Consider the following 19,712-nt stretch of genomic DNA (forward strand, 5'->3'; position numbering starts at 1 on the left):
ACTATTACCTACTAAACCCATATGGATGGCAGCGATACTGCCGTCTTGCTTTTTCAGCTAGCTTTTCTGACTGGGCATAATGCCAACAATGGGAGTCCGCCCCTCATTGTCACTTCTATAGTGCGGCGCTTCCATCAACTGCTGTTATTCTAGGCTTCAGGAAATATTCTAACCACTGGATGGGCTCCAGTGCTGCGCTGTAATGTGTTGCAGATTTTGTGCAGTTTGGTGTACATACGGAAGGACAATGCCATGGTGTGTACAGCACAGTAGTTCAAAGGCTGCTTCCTCCGACCAAAGGAAAAAGACCTTGGCTCGCGACACAAAAAAACCTTCAGACTTTGAAGAAAAGGTAAGTATTCATCTCCCACCGTGATCCCCATTCAGCCAGCGTTCAAAAAGAGAGAAAACACTACACTATTTGATCCAGAGTAAGAAACCCTCTAAACCACACAATGATTTAGTTTAAGCCATTATTAAGGATGTGAAGGATGCTTTTTATAACCTGTGGATTTCTATTCAGTGAAGGAGAATTAAGAGACTATTAAATTATAATGCCTCTGCTTTGAGCTCAGACTGTTTCTTGAGCCAACTAATATTATACAGGAAATAATGAGCACTGGTTGCAAAGATCACGTCATAATGTCCTCGTTGTTCCTCATACATATTTTTTATGATACCAAGACATCAGACAATTTTCACCCAGTAAGAAAATCAGATGAATGGAGGGCACTTTGAATGGAGAACAGTTGGTTATTCTGACAGTTTCCCAAGTACACTAACCCAAAACATTAAATTTAGCTCCACATCCCGCTGCACTGTTTGGTTTGATAGCTTTTTCTTTCACACGCAGATGAAAAAAACCTCCCAGCACATAGTTCTTGCATTACCTCATGCCTACATGCAATATGTTGACTTCGCTTGTTTAAACTGCACATTAAGAAGTTCATTGTGGAACCATGTGGACAGAACATCTTCAACACAGCTGCACATCACGTAAACCACAACAGGTGGCAGCAGCCTTCCCGTGACTCCAAACAAAGCAGAATATTATTTCCACAATTTTAAGTGCCCCTGCTTGTGGCAGTGTTACAAAATAAAACTATATTTTTCCACAGTATTAGTGGACTATCAGCACGGGTCCAGCGCAGTGGTCACTAATTACCTTCTTCTTCACTCTTGATCCTGTGGCTCTCATAATTAGTTACCTGGGGCTGCAATCCAATTTGAAGTGATGACAAGAAAGTGATCCATGAAAAGTAATAAGTTAAATCCAATTTCAGTCTGCCTCTAATTAAATGCACATGGAACTAATGACTCAACCCTACCATTTCAGTGATAATGTTAATTAGCTAGGTGGGAGACTCTTTTTTGCAGTGTTCCATGTGTAAACTAAGTAATAGGGGAAAGGGATGTCCATAATTACATGTGACATTCTTTGCAAAATTGTCAGCAATTTAAACATTAATGATTAGTCAAATGTATTTAGTTTGTCTTTGTATCTCCTCAAAAAATAGTTGTGCGCTGTGCATTAGCTCGAAGAATCGATTTACACTCTTTTACAGCCTGATATGAGAAGCGAGTCAAATTTTGTGCAATATCTGCCTTAGACAATGCACAAGACACAGGATTTCTGCGATTCGTACTTAACTCTGGAAAACTAACAATGGCTTAGGCAGAATGATGCGTTGGTCAATTGAAGTAAATGGAAGCAACTTCCAACAGTCTGGTGAGCACAAGCTCGTTACAACAAATGGCCCAGAATGTACTCCTCTACATCTTGCAGCAATTATCATATTTGCTAGTTTAAGGTCTGTGGAGTTTTTTTTGCAAGACAACAGAAGAACATTTTCTGCAGGTCAGGAAAGCTTTACAGTACAGAATTAAATTCAGTAGTACTGTCCCAATAATCTAGGCGATTGTGTGTTTACGCACATTTGTATGCACCTAAAGGAATATAGACATGCATATTTGCATATGCAGTCACGTTTAAGACGGGGAAGAAGATAGAAGGGAGAGGTGTCTATAATTTTAATTGTCAATCAAGTGATAATGGCAAAAACGACTTAATTGCTCACATGAAAGCCACTTTATTTTTCTTGGTGAGTAGGTGTAGTCGAACAATTGCCAGACTGCGAGTCTCTCGTGACAGTCAGCTCAGGTACTCGACTGATCATGAATAGCTTCAGTATTAATCCTTCATCTGTAGTGACCGAATCCTTCAAATTAAAAACGTGAAATACCAGGACACCCTTCCCTGCTTTAATCACGATCAGGATTCACGTATAAAAAGATCACTTCATTGTTTTAAACAACTGCACCTAAAGTTAGTTTTCAAAGAAAGTGCATTGTAGGGAGAACTCAGTGACAATTTCAAAGGAAACTCCAGGCAGAATTGCTGTTCAACACTAAATTACTTGCTCTGGATCAATTAATGCTTATGGGTTATAGGAATTAGGCTATTCGACCCATTAAGTCTACTCTGTCATTCAATCATGGTTGATCTATCTTTCCATCTCAACCCCATTCTCCTGCCTTCTCCCCATAACCCCGACACCCTTCCTAAGTCAATCTTTGCATTAAAAATATCCATTGACTTGGCCTCTACAGCAGTCTGTGGCAATGAATTCCGCAGGTTCACCACCCTTTCAACATTACCTTAGATTGGAGATGTGGGAAGAACTGGGCAAGGAAATGATTGACCATTATACCCTTGGGCAATTAATCAGAAGGTTAGGCTATTCCTTGACTCGTATGCAAAAGCTTTGTCCGAGGTTGTTGCTGGAAGACAGGGCATTCATCCATCTATTGGACGAGATATTAAACCAAGACCCTGTCTTGTCTTTGCTGTAATGTGACACAATTCCATGGAAGAACATGGGAATTAGCACTGGTGTCCTGGCCAATATTTAGCTCTCAACCAACATCACAGAAACAGTGCCCTGCATAATATTTGGGACAAAGACCCATCATTTATTTATTTGCCTCTGTACTCCACAATGTGAGATTTGTAATAGAAAAAAACATATGTGGTTAAAGTGCACATTGTCAGATTTTAATAAAGGCCATTTTTATACATTTTGGTTTCACCATGTAGAAATTACAGCAGGGTTTATACAGAGTCCTCCCATTTCAGGGCACCATGATATTTGGGACACAGCAATGTCATGTAAATGAAAGTAGTCATGTTTAGTATTTTGTTGCATATTCTTTGCAAGCAATGACTGCTTGAAGTCTGCGATTCATGGACATCACCAGTTCTCTGGTGATGCTCTACCAGGCCTGTATTGCAGCCATCTTTAGCTAATGCTTGTTTTGGGGGCTAGTCCCCTTCAGTTTTCTCTTCAGCATATAAAAGGCATGCTCAATTGTATTCAGATCGGGTGATTGACTTGGCCACTCAAGAATTGACCATTTTTTTAGCTTTGAAAAACTACTTTGATGCTTTAGCAATATGTTTCAGATTCAGATTCCGATTCAACTTTATTGTCATTGTGCAGTGTACAGTACAGAGACAACGAAATGCAGTTAGCATCTCCCTAGAAGAGCGACATTGTCTTGCTGTAGAATGAACCTCTGGCCAATGAGTTTTGGGGCATTTGTTTGAATTGAGCAGATAGGATGTGTCTATACACTTCAGAATTCATTATGGGACTACCATCAGCAGTTGTCTCATCGATGAAGATAAGTGAGCCAGTACCGTCAGCAGCCATGCTTGCCCAGGCCAGTTAGATAGAGCTCTTAAAGATAGCGGAGTCGGGGGATATGGTGAGGAGACAGGAATGGAGTACTGATTGTGGATGATCAGCCATGATTACATTAAAGGGGGTGCTGGCTTGAAGGGCCTATTCCTGCATCTATTGTCTTTGTCTATACACCCCCACCACCGTGTTTCACAGCAGGCAGTGAAGAAAGCGAATGGTATGTTAGCTTTCATAGCAAAAGGATTTGAGTATAGGAGCAGGGAGGTTCTACTGCAGTTGTACAGGGTCTTGGTGAGACCACACCTGGAGTATTGCGTACAGTTTTGGTCTCCAAATCTGAGGAAGGACATTATTGCCATAGAGGGAGTGCAGAGAAGGTTCACCAGACTGATTCCTGGGATATCAGGACTGTCTTATGAAGAAAGACTGGATATACTTGGTTTATACTCTCTAGAATTTAGGAGATTGAGAGGGGATCTTATAAAAACTTACAAAATTCTTAAGGGGTTGGACAGGCTAGATGCAGGAAGATTGCTCCCGATGTTGGGGAAGTCCAGGACAAGGGGTCACAGCTTAAGGATAAGGGGGAAATCCTTTAAAACCGAGATGAGAAGAACCTTTTTCACACAGAGAGTGGTGAATCTCTGGAACTCTCTGCCACAGAGGGTAGTCGAGGCCAGTTCATTGGCTATATTTAAGAGGGAGTTAGATGTGGCCCTTGTGGCTAAGGGGATCAGAGGTTATGGAGAGAAGGCAGGTACGGGATACTGAGTTGGATGATCAGCCATGATCATATTGAATGGTGGTGCAGGCTCGAAGGGCCGAATGGCCTACTCCTGCACCTAATTTCTATGTTTCTATGATATGCTTTGGATCTGCAGTATGCTTTGGATCTTGGGCAGTTCCTTCTCTCCTCCATACTTTGCTCTTGCCCTCACTCTGATATAAGTTAATCTGTGTCTTTATCTCGCCACAAGACCTTTTCCAGAACTGTGGTTGCTCTTTTAAATACTTCTTGGCAAACTATAATGTGGCCATCCTATTTTTGCAGCTAACCAGTGGTTTGCATCTTGCAGTGTAGCCTCTGTATTTCTGTTCATGAAGTCTTCTGCGGACAGTGGTCATTGACAAATCCACACCTGACTCCTGAAGAGTGTTTCTAATCAGTCAAACAAGTATTTTGGGATTTTTCTTTATTATAAAAAGAATTCTTGTGTCATCAGCTGTGGAGGTCTTCCCTGGCCTGCCAGTCCCTTTGCAATTAGTAAGTTCACCGGTGCTCTCGTTCTTTTTAATGAGGTTCCAAACAGTTGGTTTGGCTGATGTCTCTAACAGTTTCATTCTTGTTTCTCAGTCTCAGAATGGCTTATTTGACTTTTATTGGCACAACTTTGGTCCTCATGTTGATAAACAGCAATAAAAGTTTCCAAAGGTGATGGAAGACTGGAGGAAAGACTAGGTGTTGAGAGCTCTCTTATACCTGTGTGAAGGAGGCATTTAAACACACCTGAGCAATTACAAACACCTGTGACGCCATGTGTCCCAAGCATTATGGTGCCCTGAACTGGGGGGACTATGTATAAACACAACTATAATTTCTACACGGTGAAACCAAAATGTGTAAAAATACCCTTCAATAAAATCTGTCTATGTGCACTTTAACTAAATGTGATTTTTTTTTTCTATTGCAAATCTCAAATTGTGGTGTACAGAGGCAAATAAATAAATGATGGGTCTTTGTCCCAAACATTATTGAGGGCACTGCAAGTAAATTATCAGACTGCTATTTCTGGAATGCTGCTGTGCATAATGGGGCATCTGCATTTCCTATGTAACAACAGTAACCACCCTTTAAAGTTATTCATTGGCTATAAAGTGCTTTGGGATGTTCTGCAAGGGGTATGAAAGGCATTTTACCAACACAAGACTTTCTTTGTTTTGTTTCATGACTGGAGTTCTGAGGTGCAGTGTTAAGATGATAATAAATTTCCAACCAAAAATCTCATAACTATTATTTTTTGTTTCTTATATATACACATATACATATTTGTTTTGCATTGCTTTCTACATAAAAAAAACTTCCTCCACCATAAACACTTTGCAATCCTAGTTCAAGATTTTGCCTGTTTACAGAAATTTAGGTAGCTTGCTTCTCTCTCTCCATTAAAACAGGCAACAGTGCATATTACTGAATGTATTTAATATAACCTCGATGAGAATACAACACAGAATACAGAGATCGGTCATGAAATAGAAAGCATAAACATTTATGCACAAAACGATGAAAGATCCCAAGGCAGCATCACAATGTAGGAAAGGTGCATTTAATGAAAATTGATTAGTAAAATATCAATAATGATATTCATTTTGATCATCATCGGGCTTTTAGATGAATCAAAAGCTGACTAAAACAACATCTACCACTATGTGGGGTCTGTTAACCTCTGTCACAAAATCCCTAGCTTGGCTATAAAAAGTGATTACTTTGATCCTGTCAAATTTCAATCCACACTAACATACAGGAAGTAGTTCTTTTTTTTTTTTGGGGGGGGGGGAGGAATGTTCGGAAACATTAGCACAGCTACAGTGCCTGGTGTTAGACCGATTTAAGTACAATAACTCATTAACCGAGGACTATGTTGTCATTCTATTCAATGTGGCACAGGAAAGTTTAGCTCACGGTTCCATTTCCAAAAAAGAGCCATGTTTACATAAATGTGTGTATTATGTATAATCTATATAAAAATACACTTACCTGTAAGGTTGGTTGCTTGTCATTTCCCTTGGGAGACTTCAACCCACTAACTTGATGCTGTAGCAGAAGCTGCCGTGCAACCTGAAGAGCCTGCATAAAAAAGAATAACATTCACGTTTTAACTATAAATACACCCAGTGGGACAGTTTACTACTCCATGCTCCAAAGAATAACAACAGCAAACAGTGCTGCATACCATTTGTTGTACCATTAAAAACTACAAGTTAAACATTTCAATAGATAAAACTTAATTTATTTCCATTGAAGGCAGTGCCGCAAATAATTATTCCGCATTAAATTCTGCAAGTCTCTTTAAAACCAACAGTTGCTTTTATTGGACATTAATGTGCATCAACAAAAAAATTGGCATTCCAATGTCTCCCTCTCCACTAAAATCTCAGACTGTGTTGATGGATGGTTGTCATTTGATATGAATTTTTCAAAAGGGAACAATGCATTGTGAAGAGCCGGCAAGCAAGCGTGCTTCAGAGCGGACAGAGCCAAAGAATCCCTCGTGGCCATGTGAGTGGGAGAAAAATGGGACAAATGTTCTCCAAAGCAAAAGAAAACAAAAATCACAAAAGCTATCCTAATTCTATGAAAATTACATGTAAATAAAATCAATGGCCAGATCATTAAATATATGCTCACAAATACAATGCGCTCGGGGGTAGTAATGACTGAATTTGTAAAGAAAAATTGTAACATAACATCAAAGCTAAAATCATACCCTAGATTGTTGGCTTTTAAAAGCTTTGAGATGCACTAAACCATAGACTGGCTGCTGGAAAGTAAAACCCGACACAGTTGTTTTATGCCCAAACTACTCCCTTTTCCTTCTGATAAATAATCAAACAGAGGCTGTCCAGAATAAACAAAAGCAATAAGCTGGGAAATTTGATGGCCATCAGAACTATGAAGATACCAATAAGCAAGCAACTCATAGTTCCCACACTGACTGAGTTCCACACCTACATAAGCATAACATCTGAGTAAATAAATTCAGTCACTCTTTCCATTCCCTTCCCCCATGTGATTACTCCTACTAGAAAACAGTTCAGACCAGTTCCAAACATCGAACCACTTTTAAGCACAAGACAACTTTAATGCAGTTGAATTTTATTTTGCAAACATGTATTGTGTGTGCCTCTACAGACTGCATATTCTTTGTTATTATCTGTTATTAGACTCCATTCGTCAAGACATTCCATTTATGCCCACGTGCCTTGTATGCATACACAACACAAATTGATGAAATATAAACTAATTCTTTGTAACATTTTCCTTACTTCTCAGCATGACCTAATTTACTGCCGATTTAAGGTTAAATCGTAACATTTGCATCTTTCGACAACTCCCTTATTCAGCGCATCAGACTCGTTTCATGTGACAGATTTAATTCTGGATATGACACAAACAATTACAGAGAAAGTGGGGAAGTTTACCGAAAGAGCTTAGTGCCTCTAAATTTCCGTCGGCTTGCAGTTGTTCTTTGCCTGTTGCTGTGGAGCGGGGGTTGAAGAATGGTGTAAAGATGTTGAATAAACAGGAAGTGCCGTGCAGCTGAAGCACATCGAAATGAAAATATACTGGAAGGCTGCCATTTCTGCCCAGCTTTTTAAAAAAATGCCTGTTTCAACAGTGCAAATACTACTCACAGAAGTAAATGAGAAATAAGCAGAGAAGTACAATACCCTTGGTAACTTTGCTCTTAAATCTGTCCTTGTTTCTACTCATATTGCTTGCTCCTTTCTGTCAGGTGTGTGCGTCAATGCAAACATCTACCAGCAAAGAAAACTACCAGCGCTTTGCAACACTCTGCGACAAGACAGCTTGTAAAAAGATGAGCTGCCACACAAACGTTTTCAATGAAACTAGAACAAAATTCCTTTAGAAATCTTATTTCTGTTGTGGCAACTGCCTGCTCATACACAGGGACTGATTTGTTATTTTGCACCGTCTCAGCCTGTCTGTCATCCCGGGTGCTAATGCTCCAGTAAAATAACTCATTGGGAGCTGTCACTGGAATGTTTACACAAGACTGTTCCTTTCTTCATACAAGGAAATTTTTTTCTGGAACTCATCTTCTTTTGATCTCACATTCAAAGCAACACTACCGTGATAGACATACAAGTCTTAAAGCAAATCCAGACACCAAAGATAAACTACCAGAGGCTGACAGACAGCAGCAACTAAAGCTCACAAATGTGAGTAACAGCATGTATTATGACAAACCCAAGACATATATTAGGTGGAGTTGATTGTTCGTATATTAATGCTCAGAAAGGCAGGATCATATGACCAATATGCAGCTTAGAAAAGCACCGAGCATAAGTCAAAGCAAATATATCACAACATTATAAGTTTTTTACTGTTTTAAGCTGATAATCTGCCCAAATGGGATTCAGAAAATATTAAATATATTAGACATGTGCCTCAATGCAAATATCATGAAGATAATTAAGAACATAAGAAACAGAATCGGAATTGGGCCGTTCGGCCCCACTATACTGTTCTCCCCCCCCCCCCCCACAGCCCCCGCCCACCGTTCAATGATTTAATTACTGATTTTTTTTTTAACCTGAGCCCGATGATCAGGCTCCGTTAATATCTAAAAATCCATCGATCCTTTTCTTAATATACTCAACAAATGTGTTTTCTGTTGTAGAGAATTCCACAAGTTCTTGGCTCTTTGAAGGAACAACAACAGTGTGTCATCTCAATCATGAGAGGCCCTGCCTTTGTGCTTGGAGGCACTGCTGATTGTACAACACCAGACACAACATTATTATCCCTGTATCTTTCCCTGTCAAGCCCTTTAAGAATTTTGCACATTTCAACGATATCAACACTCATTCTTCAAAGCTGAAGATGGATACGACCCATCTGTTTAATCTCTCCTCGTGGGACAAACATCCCAGCCTAGGAATCAATCTGGTGAACTTTCCTTGCAGTTCCCCTATTGCATGTATTAGCCAGGAAAGACCAGACCCAAACACAGTATTCCAGTGGCAGCCTTCACTGTCTTTACTCCAGTATTCAAATCCTCCAACATATCAATTGCCTTTTTAATTGCACGTTGAACTTGCAAATTAAGTCTCAGTGATTTGTGTACAAGACCATAAAGTGCCTCATAACATCAACATCTCTCAGTTTTTCATCATTTAAATACCCCCTACTTTTCATCACCTCCTGTCAAAGATATTAACCAATGCGCAATCCAGTGTTATCCTCAATTCAGTATATGTTCTAACTTTCTTTAATAGCCTCTCGTGTGGAAACATATAGGTCTTCTGAAGGTCCATTTACTTTACAGCCACTAGCTCCAATCTCAACTCATTGAAACATATTCAAACAGGATTTTGCCTTCACCCTATCTCATTATGATTTTCCAAGTGTCTTGCTAGCACTGTCTTAACAATAGATTCCAGTAATTGTAATGTCAAGCCAATTGCTTTGTGGTTCCAATGCTCCTCTTTCTTTTCATAAATAATGTGGTTTCATTTGCTACTCTCTGACCTGTGAGAATCATACTCACATTGAAGGGATTTTGGAAGTTAACATACAGTACAACTCCGTAGATATGGCTTTCAGCCTTAGAGTGCAAGGCATCAGATCCTGGGATTTATTGTTTGAATCATTTCTCTATAACATTTTTTTTACTGATGGCAATCTCCTTCAGATCCTCATTCACTCCAGAATGGTTGTTCTCCACTATTTCTGGAAATATTTTTGTCATTTCTTGTATGACAATGGACACTCAATATTTGTGTCATATCTTTAGTCCCTAATACATTTTTTCCTGACAAGTCTGCAAGGGATTTACATTAACCTATGCTAACATTTTACTCTTGATCACCCCTGTAAGAGTTTGTAACGTTACTTTTTGCGTTTCTCAATAGAATATTATTGCCTTTTTATTTATTTTTGCCTATCAATTTCTTGGATTTGCTTCACTGACATCTGAAATTTTCCCAATTCTCATGTTCACTGCTCTTTCTGCCAACTTTATATGTTTTTTCTTTTTGGGCAACTATCTGTAACACTTTTCCTGTTAGGTTTTAAAGCGTTAAAGGAGTTTGTCGTGTTTGCTGTTAACTCTGTTTTAATTCCACAAATCAAAGCCATATTCAGTCTATGTTGCTACACCTCCAGACATAGTTTTGCTACCATCTGGGAAAGCATGTGTGAAGGCCATAGGCCTCTTCCCATAACACTAGATGCCAATGTTGACTTCAAATTTGGAAGGACGTGCCATCTAGTGGTTTGAGTGTGAATGCAAAAAGTTATATAAATCCATAATCTATACCTGAACTGAGTCTTAAATTTTCACAGAGGAATATGCAGTCATAAAATATTTCCTTCACCATTTGTCCTGAAAATGTAAAACCTTAATAACAACACGTTCGTTAGAAGGACATTCTTTCTTCATTCTCAGCGATTGGTGATGGCTATCTGCCTTAAATATCCTACTTTCATCCATTGTTCATAGATCTATTCTTCATATCTGGGATAACCAGATGACAATCAAGAGGAGGAATGTAGGTTAATTCTTTTCTCAGACTAAGTCAAAGTCAACTTTTAATGCTCTATCTATTGGTACTATGAATGTTGGCTAACTTAGTACATGTGAAGGCTCAGATGCAGGAGCTATTTTATTCTGAAAGGTTTACTACCAAAGGACACAAAGGTACATCAAGGATGCTTGAAACATGTACATAAGTCACAGAAGCAGAATTAGGCCATTCGGCCCTTCGAGTCTACCACACTATTCAATCATGGCTGATGTATCTTTCCCTCTCAACTCCATGCTCCTGCTTTCTCGTAACTTTTGACATTGAAAGTCTCAATGAGGTCCACTCTCATCCTTCTAAATTCCAGCAAGTACAGGCCCAGAGCCATCAAACACTCATCACATGTTAATCCAATCATCCCTGGGATCATACTTGTAAACCTACTCTGGACCCTCTCCAATGCCAGCACATCTCTCCTCAGATATGGGGCCCAAAACTGCTCACAATGCCCCAAATGCGCTCTGCAAAAACACAAAACAGTACAGCACAGGAACGGGCCCTTCGGCCCACAATGTTTGTGCTGAACATGATGCCAAGATAAACTAATATCTTCTGCCATGATTCTTATCTCTCCATTGTCCGAATATCCATGTATCTTTCCCAAAAGTCTCTTAAATGCCACTATTGTATCTGCCTCCACCACCACCACCATCTGGCAGTGCGTTCCCACCACCCTCTGCGTAAAAAAACTTGCTCTGCACATGTCCTTAAAACTTTTCCCCTCTCACCTTAAAGCGAAGCCCTCTAATATTTGACATTGCCACTCTGGGGAAAAAAAGGTTCTGACTGTCAACCCTATCTATGCCTCTGACTGAACATTTTTATTGGCTAAGGTGGTTATTTTATTTCCTATTTAAAACTAAGTAGAAACATGCTGACAATAAATTATGTTCGAGTGATTTTATACGGAATGCAGGAGGAGCAATTTAAATACCACAGCCTGTTGCCCGTCTTGATTTTGTCGATGCTAGCATTTTAGTCTTGGGCTTTAAATTTGCATTTCTATTTTAAGTAGATAATACACAAACAATGCAAGTCTAACTATAATTTGCTGTTGTGTGGATATTGACAGAATTTCTTTATTATTTGCAAGGTTACAACCTTGAATACATATTCAATGGCTGTTCTGCATCATCCACAGTGTTACGTTATGGTGATGCAAACATCAGCAAAATTAGAAGCCATCATAAAACAATCAATATTTTTAAAAATTGCAATTTGGCGCAAAATTTAATTAAGCTGTACATTATTATTTTATAACAAAATAACATCAAAAAGTGCAAAAAATTTAATTTCCTGCATTATGCAGCGTTGTTCACCAATTTTTTTTAATCCAAGGTTTACATGTGAAAAATACTTTACTGTAAATAAGACAAAGCAAGAATATATCACACCAGTAAAATGTGTGATGATGAATTCCAGATTTCAGAGATGCTATTTACAACTAGAGAGAGAAGCAAACCTGGAACACAAGGACCAAACTCTAAACCATTTAATGGCGGCACAGTGGTGGAGTTGCTGCCTCACCGCGCCAGACACCTGGGTTCGATTCTGACTACGGGTGTTGTCTGTGCGGAGTTTGTACTTTCTCCCTGTGACCGCGTGGGTTTTCTCCAGGTGCTCCAGTCTCCTCCCTCACTCCAAAGACGTACAGGTCGGTAGGTTAATTGGCCTCTGTAAATTGTAAATTGTCCCTAGTGTGTGTAGGGACAGTGCTAGTGTACGGGGTAATCACTGGTCAGCGTGGACCTGGCTGGCCAGAGGGCCTGTTCCACGCTGTGTCTCTTGGCTAAACGAAACTCCCAATGAATGGACTGTTTGCGAATCAAATGAGCACACTGTCAAGTGTAAAAATAAAAATAACCACAAAATGGAATTAAAGATACGAATGGTTTAAAGCCAGTGTATCTTGTAGCACCAAAACAGTGTTTTAAAGCAGTCCACAGAAATGAGTCGTTACTTCGCAGAAGAAAGGGTACTAAGTGGTCTCATCCACCCTCGGCCTGTTCATGGTTCACAAGCAGTATGCGTGAAAGAATGGAGGAAAAATACCTAACAATCTGGACACATTTTTGCTTAAAAGGGAGCTACAAAACCATAATGATAGTAAAGCAAACTAAAGAAAATGACAGGAGTCAGGTAAAACAAATATAGTGAAAGAATTACAAGAGATTGCATTCAGTAACCACAAGTGTTCTAAAGCCAATATACAATCTGATTACATTTTGGATCTCAATATTCAACTCATACATACATACATACATACATACATATATACACACACACATATACATACATACATATATATATATATATATATATATATATATATATACACACACACGCATATACATACATACATACATATATATATATATACACACACATATATAAAAACACACATATATATATACATATAATGCATATATATATAATGAATATATATATATTCCCTACTTGGTTTTATCCTGTTCGACTTTAAACTTTAGCGTGGAAAGAGGCCCTTCGGCCCACCGAGTCCGTGCTGACCAGCGAACATCCAGAACACCATCCTACACACTGGGGACAGTTTTTTCACCAAAGCCAATTAAGCTACAAACCTGTATGTGTTTGGAGTGTGGGTGGAAACCAGAGCACCCGGAGAAAACATATGCGGTCGCAGGGAGAATGTATAAACTCCGTCCAGACAGCACCCGTAGTCAGGATCGAACCCACTTCTCTGGCGCTGAAAGGCAGCAACTCTACCACTGTGCCACCTGAAATGTTCTACCGCGATAAACTTCCTCAGTCCAACAGACACTTGAAATCATTCCACTTCTACCATTTTGGCTATCTGTATCAATTCCTCTTTAATTACAAGAAAAGCCAAGCTACGTTATAATGAATACCTAACTACAGGAAATTCAGGAAGACAAGCATTTTATCGACTCCTTCAGTTTGCTATTTTTTCTACAGAGATATACCCAAAAAGCTTTTCAGGAATAACACAAATAAACAATCCTACTGATGTGACTGCACTGACTACTGCAGCAGTGTGGTGGTCTGCTTTTCATATCTCAGGTCCCACATCGCAGGGAAGGAGACATGAATAATGGAATTCACCACCACCTTCAGTGCTAGCACAGCCTTTGGTCGATTGGGGATTTGAAGATCAAGCGCCTGATTTGGCATATTGCTCATGGTCTCCTGGGCAGCAGTGATCCCTTCCCTCTGATACGCTTCACAGACCTGGACCTCCTCATAGCAGGTTGCAAGTGTGGGAGAAACTGTCAAAATAGAGTAGGCTACTAACTGCAATGGTTCTGTAAATAGCACAACTGAACCAGCGTGCCGTGGTGAGAAAGGGTGTCAATGTTTAGGATGGTGGACATGGCATCAATTTAAATAAGTTGTTTTGTCCCTGATAGTTTCAAGCTTCATGTGCGTTGTAGATAAACTCAAAAAAACTGGATTAACTCAGCGGGACAGGCAGCATCTCTGGATCGAAGGAATGGGTGACGTTTGGGGTCGAGACCCTTCTTCAGACTGTTGTTTGGAGAAGGGTCCTTCCCCGAAATGTCACCCATTCTTTCTCTTCAGAGATGCTGTCTGGTCCGCTGAGTTACTCCTGCTATATTTGTTTATCTTCGGTTTAAACCAGCATCTGCGCTTCCTTTTGTGTAAGAAAGAACTGCAGATGCTGGTTTTAATCGAAGGTCCCATGAGTCTTACTGTCTCCGACTACATTCTATCTTTCTCCCGCCCCCTCCCCTGACATCAGTCTGAAGAAGGGTCTCGACCCGAAACGTCACCCATTCCTTTTCTCCAGAGATGCTGTCTCACCCGCTGAGTTTCACTGCCACAGAAGGTAGTTGAGGCCAGTTCATTGGCTATATTTAAGAAGGAATTAGATGTCGCCCTTGTGGCTAAAGGTATCAGGGAGAGAAGGCAGGTACAGGATACTGAGTTGGATGATCAGCCATGATCATATTGAATGGCGGTGCAGGCTCGAAGGGCCGAATGGCCTACTCCTGCACCTATTTTCTATGTTTCTATGTTACTCCAGCATTTTGTGTCTATCTGCATTTCCTTCTTACACATTTCTTGTGTGTTGTTGCAGGTGCACAAATCCAGGCAGACAAAGATTATTCCATCATGCTGCTGGTCTATGCGTAGAAAGGAACTGCAGATGCTGGCTTAAACTGATGATAGACACAAAATGCTGGAGTAACTGTCCCGCTGGAGTTCCTCCAGCATTTGGTGTCTATCTGCTGCTGATCTTTGCCTTGCTTGGTTGTGTCAGGAGTTGACATGGGAAATTCAGCCTCTAACCTGCTTTACTAGCCACAGAAAAGATTTGGCTAGTCTAATTAAGTGTCTGCAGGGAAAATGCTAGAAACTATAGGCTGGTGAGCTTAACATCTCTAGTTAGAACGTTACTAGAGAGTATTCTGAAGGATAGGTTATACAGGCATTTGGGTGGACAAGGGCCGATTAGGGATAATCAGCATGGTTTTGTATGTGGGAGGTCGTGTCTCCTAAATCGGATTTATTTTTTTGAAGACGTGACCAAAAGGGTCGATGAGGGCAGAGCTGTAGATGTGTGTACATGGGTTTCAGTTCGACAAGGTTCTGCATGGTAGGCTGCTCTGGAAGGTTAGATCGAACGGGATCCAAGGAGAGATAGCTGAATGGATAGCAAATTGGCTCCATGGAAGGAAGCAGAGGGTGATGCTGGAAGGTTGCTTCTCAGACTGGAGGCCTGTGACAAGTGGTGTACCTCAGGGTTTGGTGTTGGGCCCGTTACTGTTTGTCATCTACATCAATGATTTGGATGAGAACATACAGGGTAAGATCAGCAAGTTTGCTGATGATACAAAAGTTAGTGGTTTTGCAGATAGTGAAAATGGTTGTGAAGGATCTGGATCGATTGGCCAGGTGGGCGGAGGAATGGTTGATGGAATTTAGTACAGAGAAGTGTGAGGTGTTGCATTTTAGGATGTTGAACAAGGGCAGGACCTACACAGTAAATGGTAGGCCTCTGGGTAGTGTTGTAGACCAGAGCGATCTAGGAGTATAGGTGCATGGTTCCTTAAAGGTCGAGTCGCAGGTAGATAAGGTGGTAAAAAAGGCTTTTGGCGCTTTGGCCTTCATCAGTCAGAGTATTGAGTATAGAAATTGGGAGGTCATTTTGCAGTTGTATAAGACGTTGATGAGACCGAATCAAGAATATTATGTTCAGTTCTGGGCACCATGTTATAGGAGAGATTTTGTCAAGCTTGAAAGGGTTCAGAAAAGATTTATGAGGATGTTGCCAGGACTAGGGGTCTGAGCTATAGGGAGAGGTTGAGTAGGCTGGGTCTCTATTCCATGGAGCGCAGGAGGATGAGGGGTGATCTTATGGAGGTGTACAAAATCATGAGAGGAATAGATCGGGTAGATGCACAGAGTCTCTTGCCCAGAGTAGGGGAATCGAGGTCCAGAGGACATGGGTTCAAGGTGAAGGGGAAAAGATTTAATAGGAATCTGTGGGGTAGCTTTTTCACACAAAGGGTGGTGGGTGTAACAAGCTGCCAGAGGAGGTAGTTGAGGCTGGGACTATCCCAACGTTTAAGAAACAGTTAGACAGGGTACATGGATAGGACAGGTTTGGATGGATATGGACCAAATGCAGGCAGGTGGGACTAGTGCCGCTGGTGTGGGCAAGTTGGGCCGAAGGGCCTGTTTCCACACTGTATCACTCTATGACTCCATGGTCAATGATGATTGCCATGGTGCTTTCACAGTTTTTGGAGCATAAATGTCACTTGCTATTTGACAGCTTTTAAAAACAACACATTTAAGTGCTGGAGAAGGGTACCGTCCCGAAACCCTCCTTCAAACCTTATGTCACTTTTGGTTCTTAAGGCAATCCATATTGCACATCCCCTAGTTTATAAACCCCTCTACCAATGTGTTTGTTCATATAGTCTGTCTATCCTATTCCTCATTTCAATTACCACAATCAGGTTTAGTTTAGCTTAGAGATATAGCATGGAAACAGTGCATTCGGTTCACGCAGTCCACAACGAACATCGATCCACGCACACTAACACTATCCTACACACACACACTCTAGGGACCATTTCCAATTTTACCAATTAGTCTACAAACCTGCACGTCTATGGAGTGTGGGAGGAAACAGGAGAAAACCCATGCAGGTCACAGGGATAATGTACAAACTCCGTACAGTACAGTACTCAGAGCCAGGATCGTTCCCGGGTTTCAGGCGCTGTAAGGCAGCATCTCTACCATTGTGCTGCCATGCCGCCCTTTCTTCTAGGTCACCTTGGTTCTTGTTTTGTTTCATGAAGAATAGCCCCGGCGTCTCCACTCTGCACACAGATCTAAAGAACCTCATCCCTGGAACCCCCACATCTCCCTCTACTGAGATTTTAACCAGACCTTATACCTTGGTGAAAACTCACGTGAAGTACTCATGTTTTACCACAGCACTCTATCTCCATCAGTAAACATCCTTACTTGATCTCTGCTCAGTTCAGTCATTCCTTTTCACTGTTCACAGCCTGATTGAATATTTTTAGATCCCCTTTTATGTTTGCTGCCAGAGCTTTTATTCTCATGTTCTCACATTGCATCTCTCATTTCTTTTCTTTTACTTAACCTCTGAAATTTCTGTAATCAACCTGTTTCTCACTTGTGTTAACAATCTGTCAGCTGTCAAGTGCTGTTATTTTCGGTTGTGTTTTACTTTCTAACATTCTGGTCATACATAGGAATCTGGTTTTAACTTCCTTCGCCTTCTCCCTCATGGAATATACGCGGACCAGCTCAAAATTAAAGGCCTTCCTTCATTCAATTGAATGAAACTCTACATTGAACAGCCATCAGCAACACGTCGCCACTGGTTATTGATCAAGCAGCTGAAGATGAAGAGCAAAACTAAAACTGCAGATGCTGAAAATCTGAAACAAAATCAGAAAACACTGGAAGCATTGGGAACTTACATAGACCATTATTGTTTAAGAAAGAACTACAGATGCCGGAAAAATCGAAGGTAGACAAAAATGCTGGAGAAACAGCGGGTGAGGCAGCATCTATGGAGCAAAGGAATAGGCAACGTTTCGGGTCGAGACCCTTCTTCAGACTAATGTGGGGGGGGGAAGCGGGCGAGTAAAAGAAAGCTATTATTGTTATTACTGCATTATCATTGTTTGCTTTTTTAATGTGTATGTATGTGTGCATGTAGATATTGTATGTATATCTACATATATATACATATGTGTGTGTGTGTGTGTGTGTGTGTATATGTGTGCGTATATGTGTGTATATATATGTTTGTGTGTGTATATATATATATATATATATATATATATATATATGTGTGTGTGCATATTAACACACACTGAACTTTTGTTCTCTAGTTTATTATATTGTTTACAGTGTACTATGTTTACATATTCTGTTGTGCTGCAGCAAATAAGAATTTCATCGTTCTGTCTGGGACACATGACAATAAAATACTCTTGACTCTTGAAGTTTGGCAGCATCTGCGGGAAGAGAAACAGTTAACATTTCAGGTTGAAATCTAACATGTTAGCCCTGTTTCTCTTCCCACCGATGTTAACCTGCTTTCTAAGAGTTTCCAGCTTTAAAAAAAAAAAAAATTCAGATTTCCAACATCTGCAGTAATTCTGATTTGTATTTGCTGTGAGTCTGACTTGTTAAATCTCTTAACAATCCAGTATGTGTTCTCAGCTTTGTTATTTTATCGTGCCTGCAGAGGTGATGCTGATGATTGTCAAAAACACCACAAAAACTTGGCAAACGCTGCAGATTTAATAGACATTAAATGATGACTAAATTAGAATATTCAAAGTTCATTCAAATCAGTATAGGTTGTCGTTGAAGTAATTCCACTCAATTCAATAAAGTTACTATATTCACATACAAAAGCATGACAATGCAACGCCAACCTTTCATCATGTCCCTGCCATAACGTTAAATTGAAATCATTCCTTTACATGGCAACCTCTGCTGTACCAAACTCCAATGTGTGTAACTAAAGGGTGGCACGGTGGCATAGCGGTGGAGCTACTGCCGTACAGCGCCAGAGACCCGGGTTCGATCCTGGCTACGGGTGCTGTCTGTACAGAGTTTGTACGTTCTTCCCATGACCTGCCTGGGTTTACTCCTAGATCTTCGGTTTCCTCCCACACTCCAAAAGCGTACAGGTTTGTGTAGGTATAATTGCCCCTAGTCCGTGTAGGATAGAGATAGTGTGCGGTGCGGACTCAGTGGGTCAAAGGGCCTGCTTCCGTGCTGTGTGTCTAAACTAAACTAAACTAATAGCATGATTTGAAATGCAGTGTTTAAGTTCAGTTATTATCCCCAGCCAAGACAATATTGGATTCCACAACTGCATTCTTCTATGACAATATATATGTCGAATAAGTACCTGACCGTAACTTTTTATATAGCACAGCTGATTCAAATTGTTGTTCTTGAATACTATATTTCCCTGTACAATGAATTCATCTTGAAAATCAATGTACGGCTGGAAACATTCAGGCAGGCTTGACTTAATCCTGGGACATCATTTCTGAATGATAATGTGCACAGCAACACTGAAGTGGGCCATCTGTCTAGGCATGAGTAAACCGTTCCAAAACTTGTTTCGCGGTGATCGCTTTCGTCCAG

General features: G+C 40.4%; 1 protein-coding gene across 19 annotated transcripts in view; it reads right to left on the bottom strand.

Annotated features, from left to right (window-relative positions):
* Positions 1-19,712, bottom strand: part of foxp1b (forkhead box P1b) — a 474,222-nt gene that overhangs the window by 162,204 nt on the left and 292,306 nt on the right. For 16 of the 19 annotated variants that reach the window (XM_055647671.1, XM_055647675.1, XM_055647681.1 and 13 more), the window contains one exon: positions 6,460-6,549. In XM_055647671.1, coding sequence (XP_055503646.1) covers positions 6,460-6,549 — 90 coding nt within the window. The other 3 variants (XM_055647684.1, XM_055647683.1, XM_055647685.1) reach the window with 3 other exon arrangements.

Source organism: Leucoraja erinacea, chromosome 16 (assembly GCF_028641065.1).
Source record: "Leucoraja erinacea ecotype New England chromosome 16, Leri_hhj_1, whole genome shotgun sequence".
Classification (NCBI taxonomy): Eukaryota; Metazoa; Chordata; class Chondrichthyes; order Rajiformes; family Rajidae; genus Leucoraja; species Leucoraja erinaceus.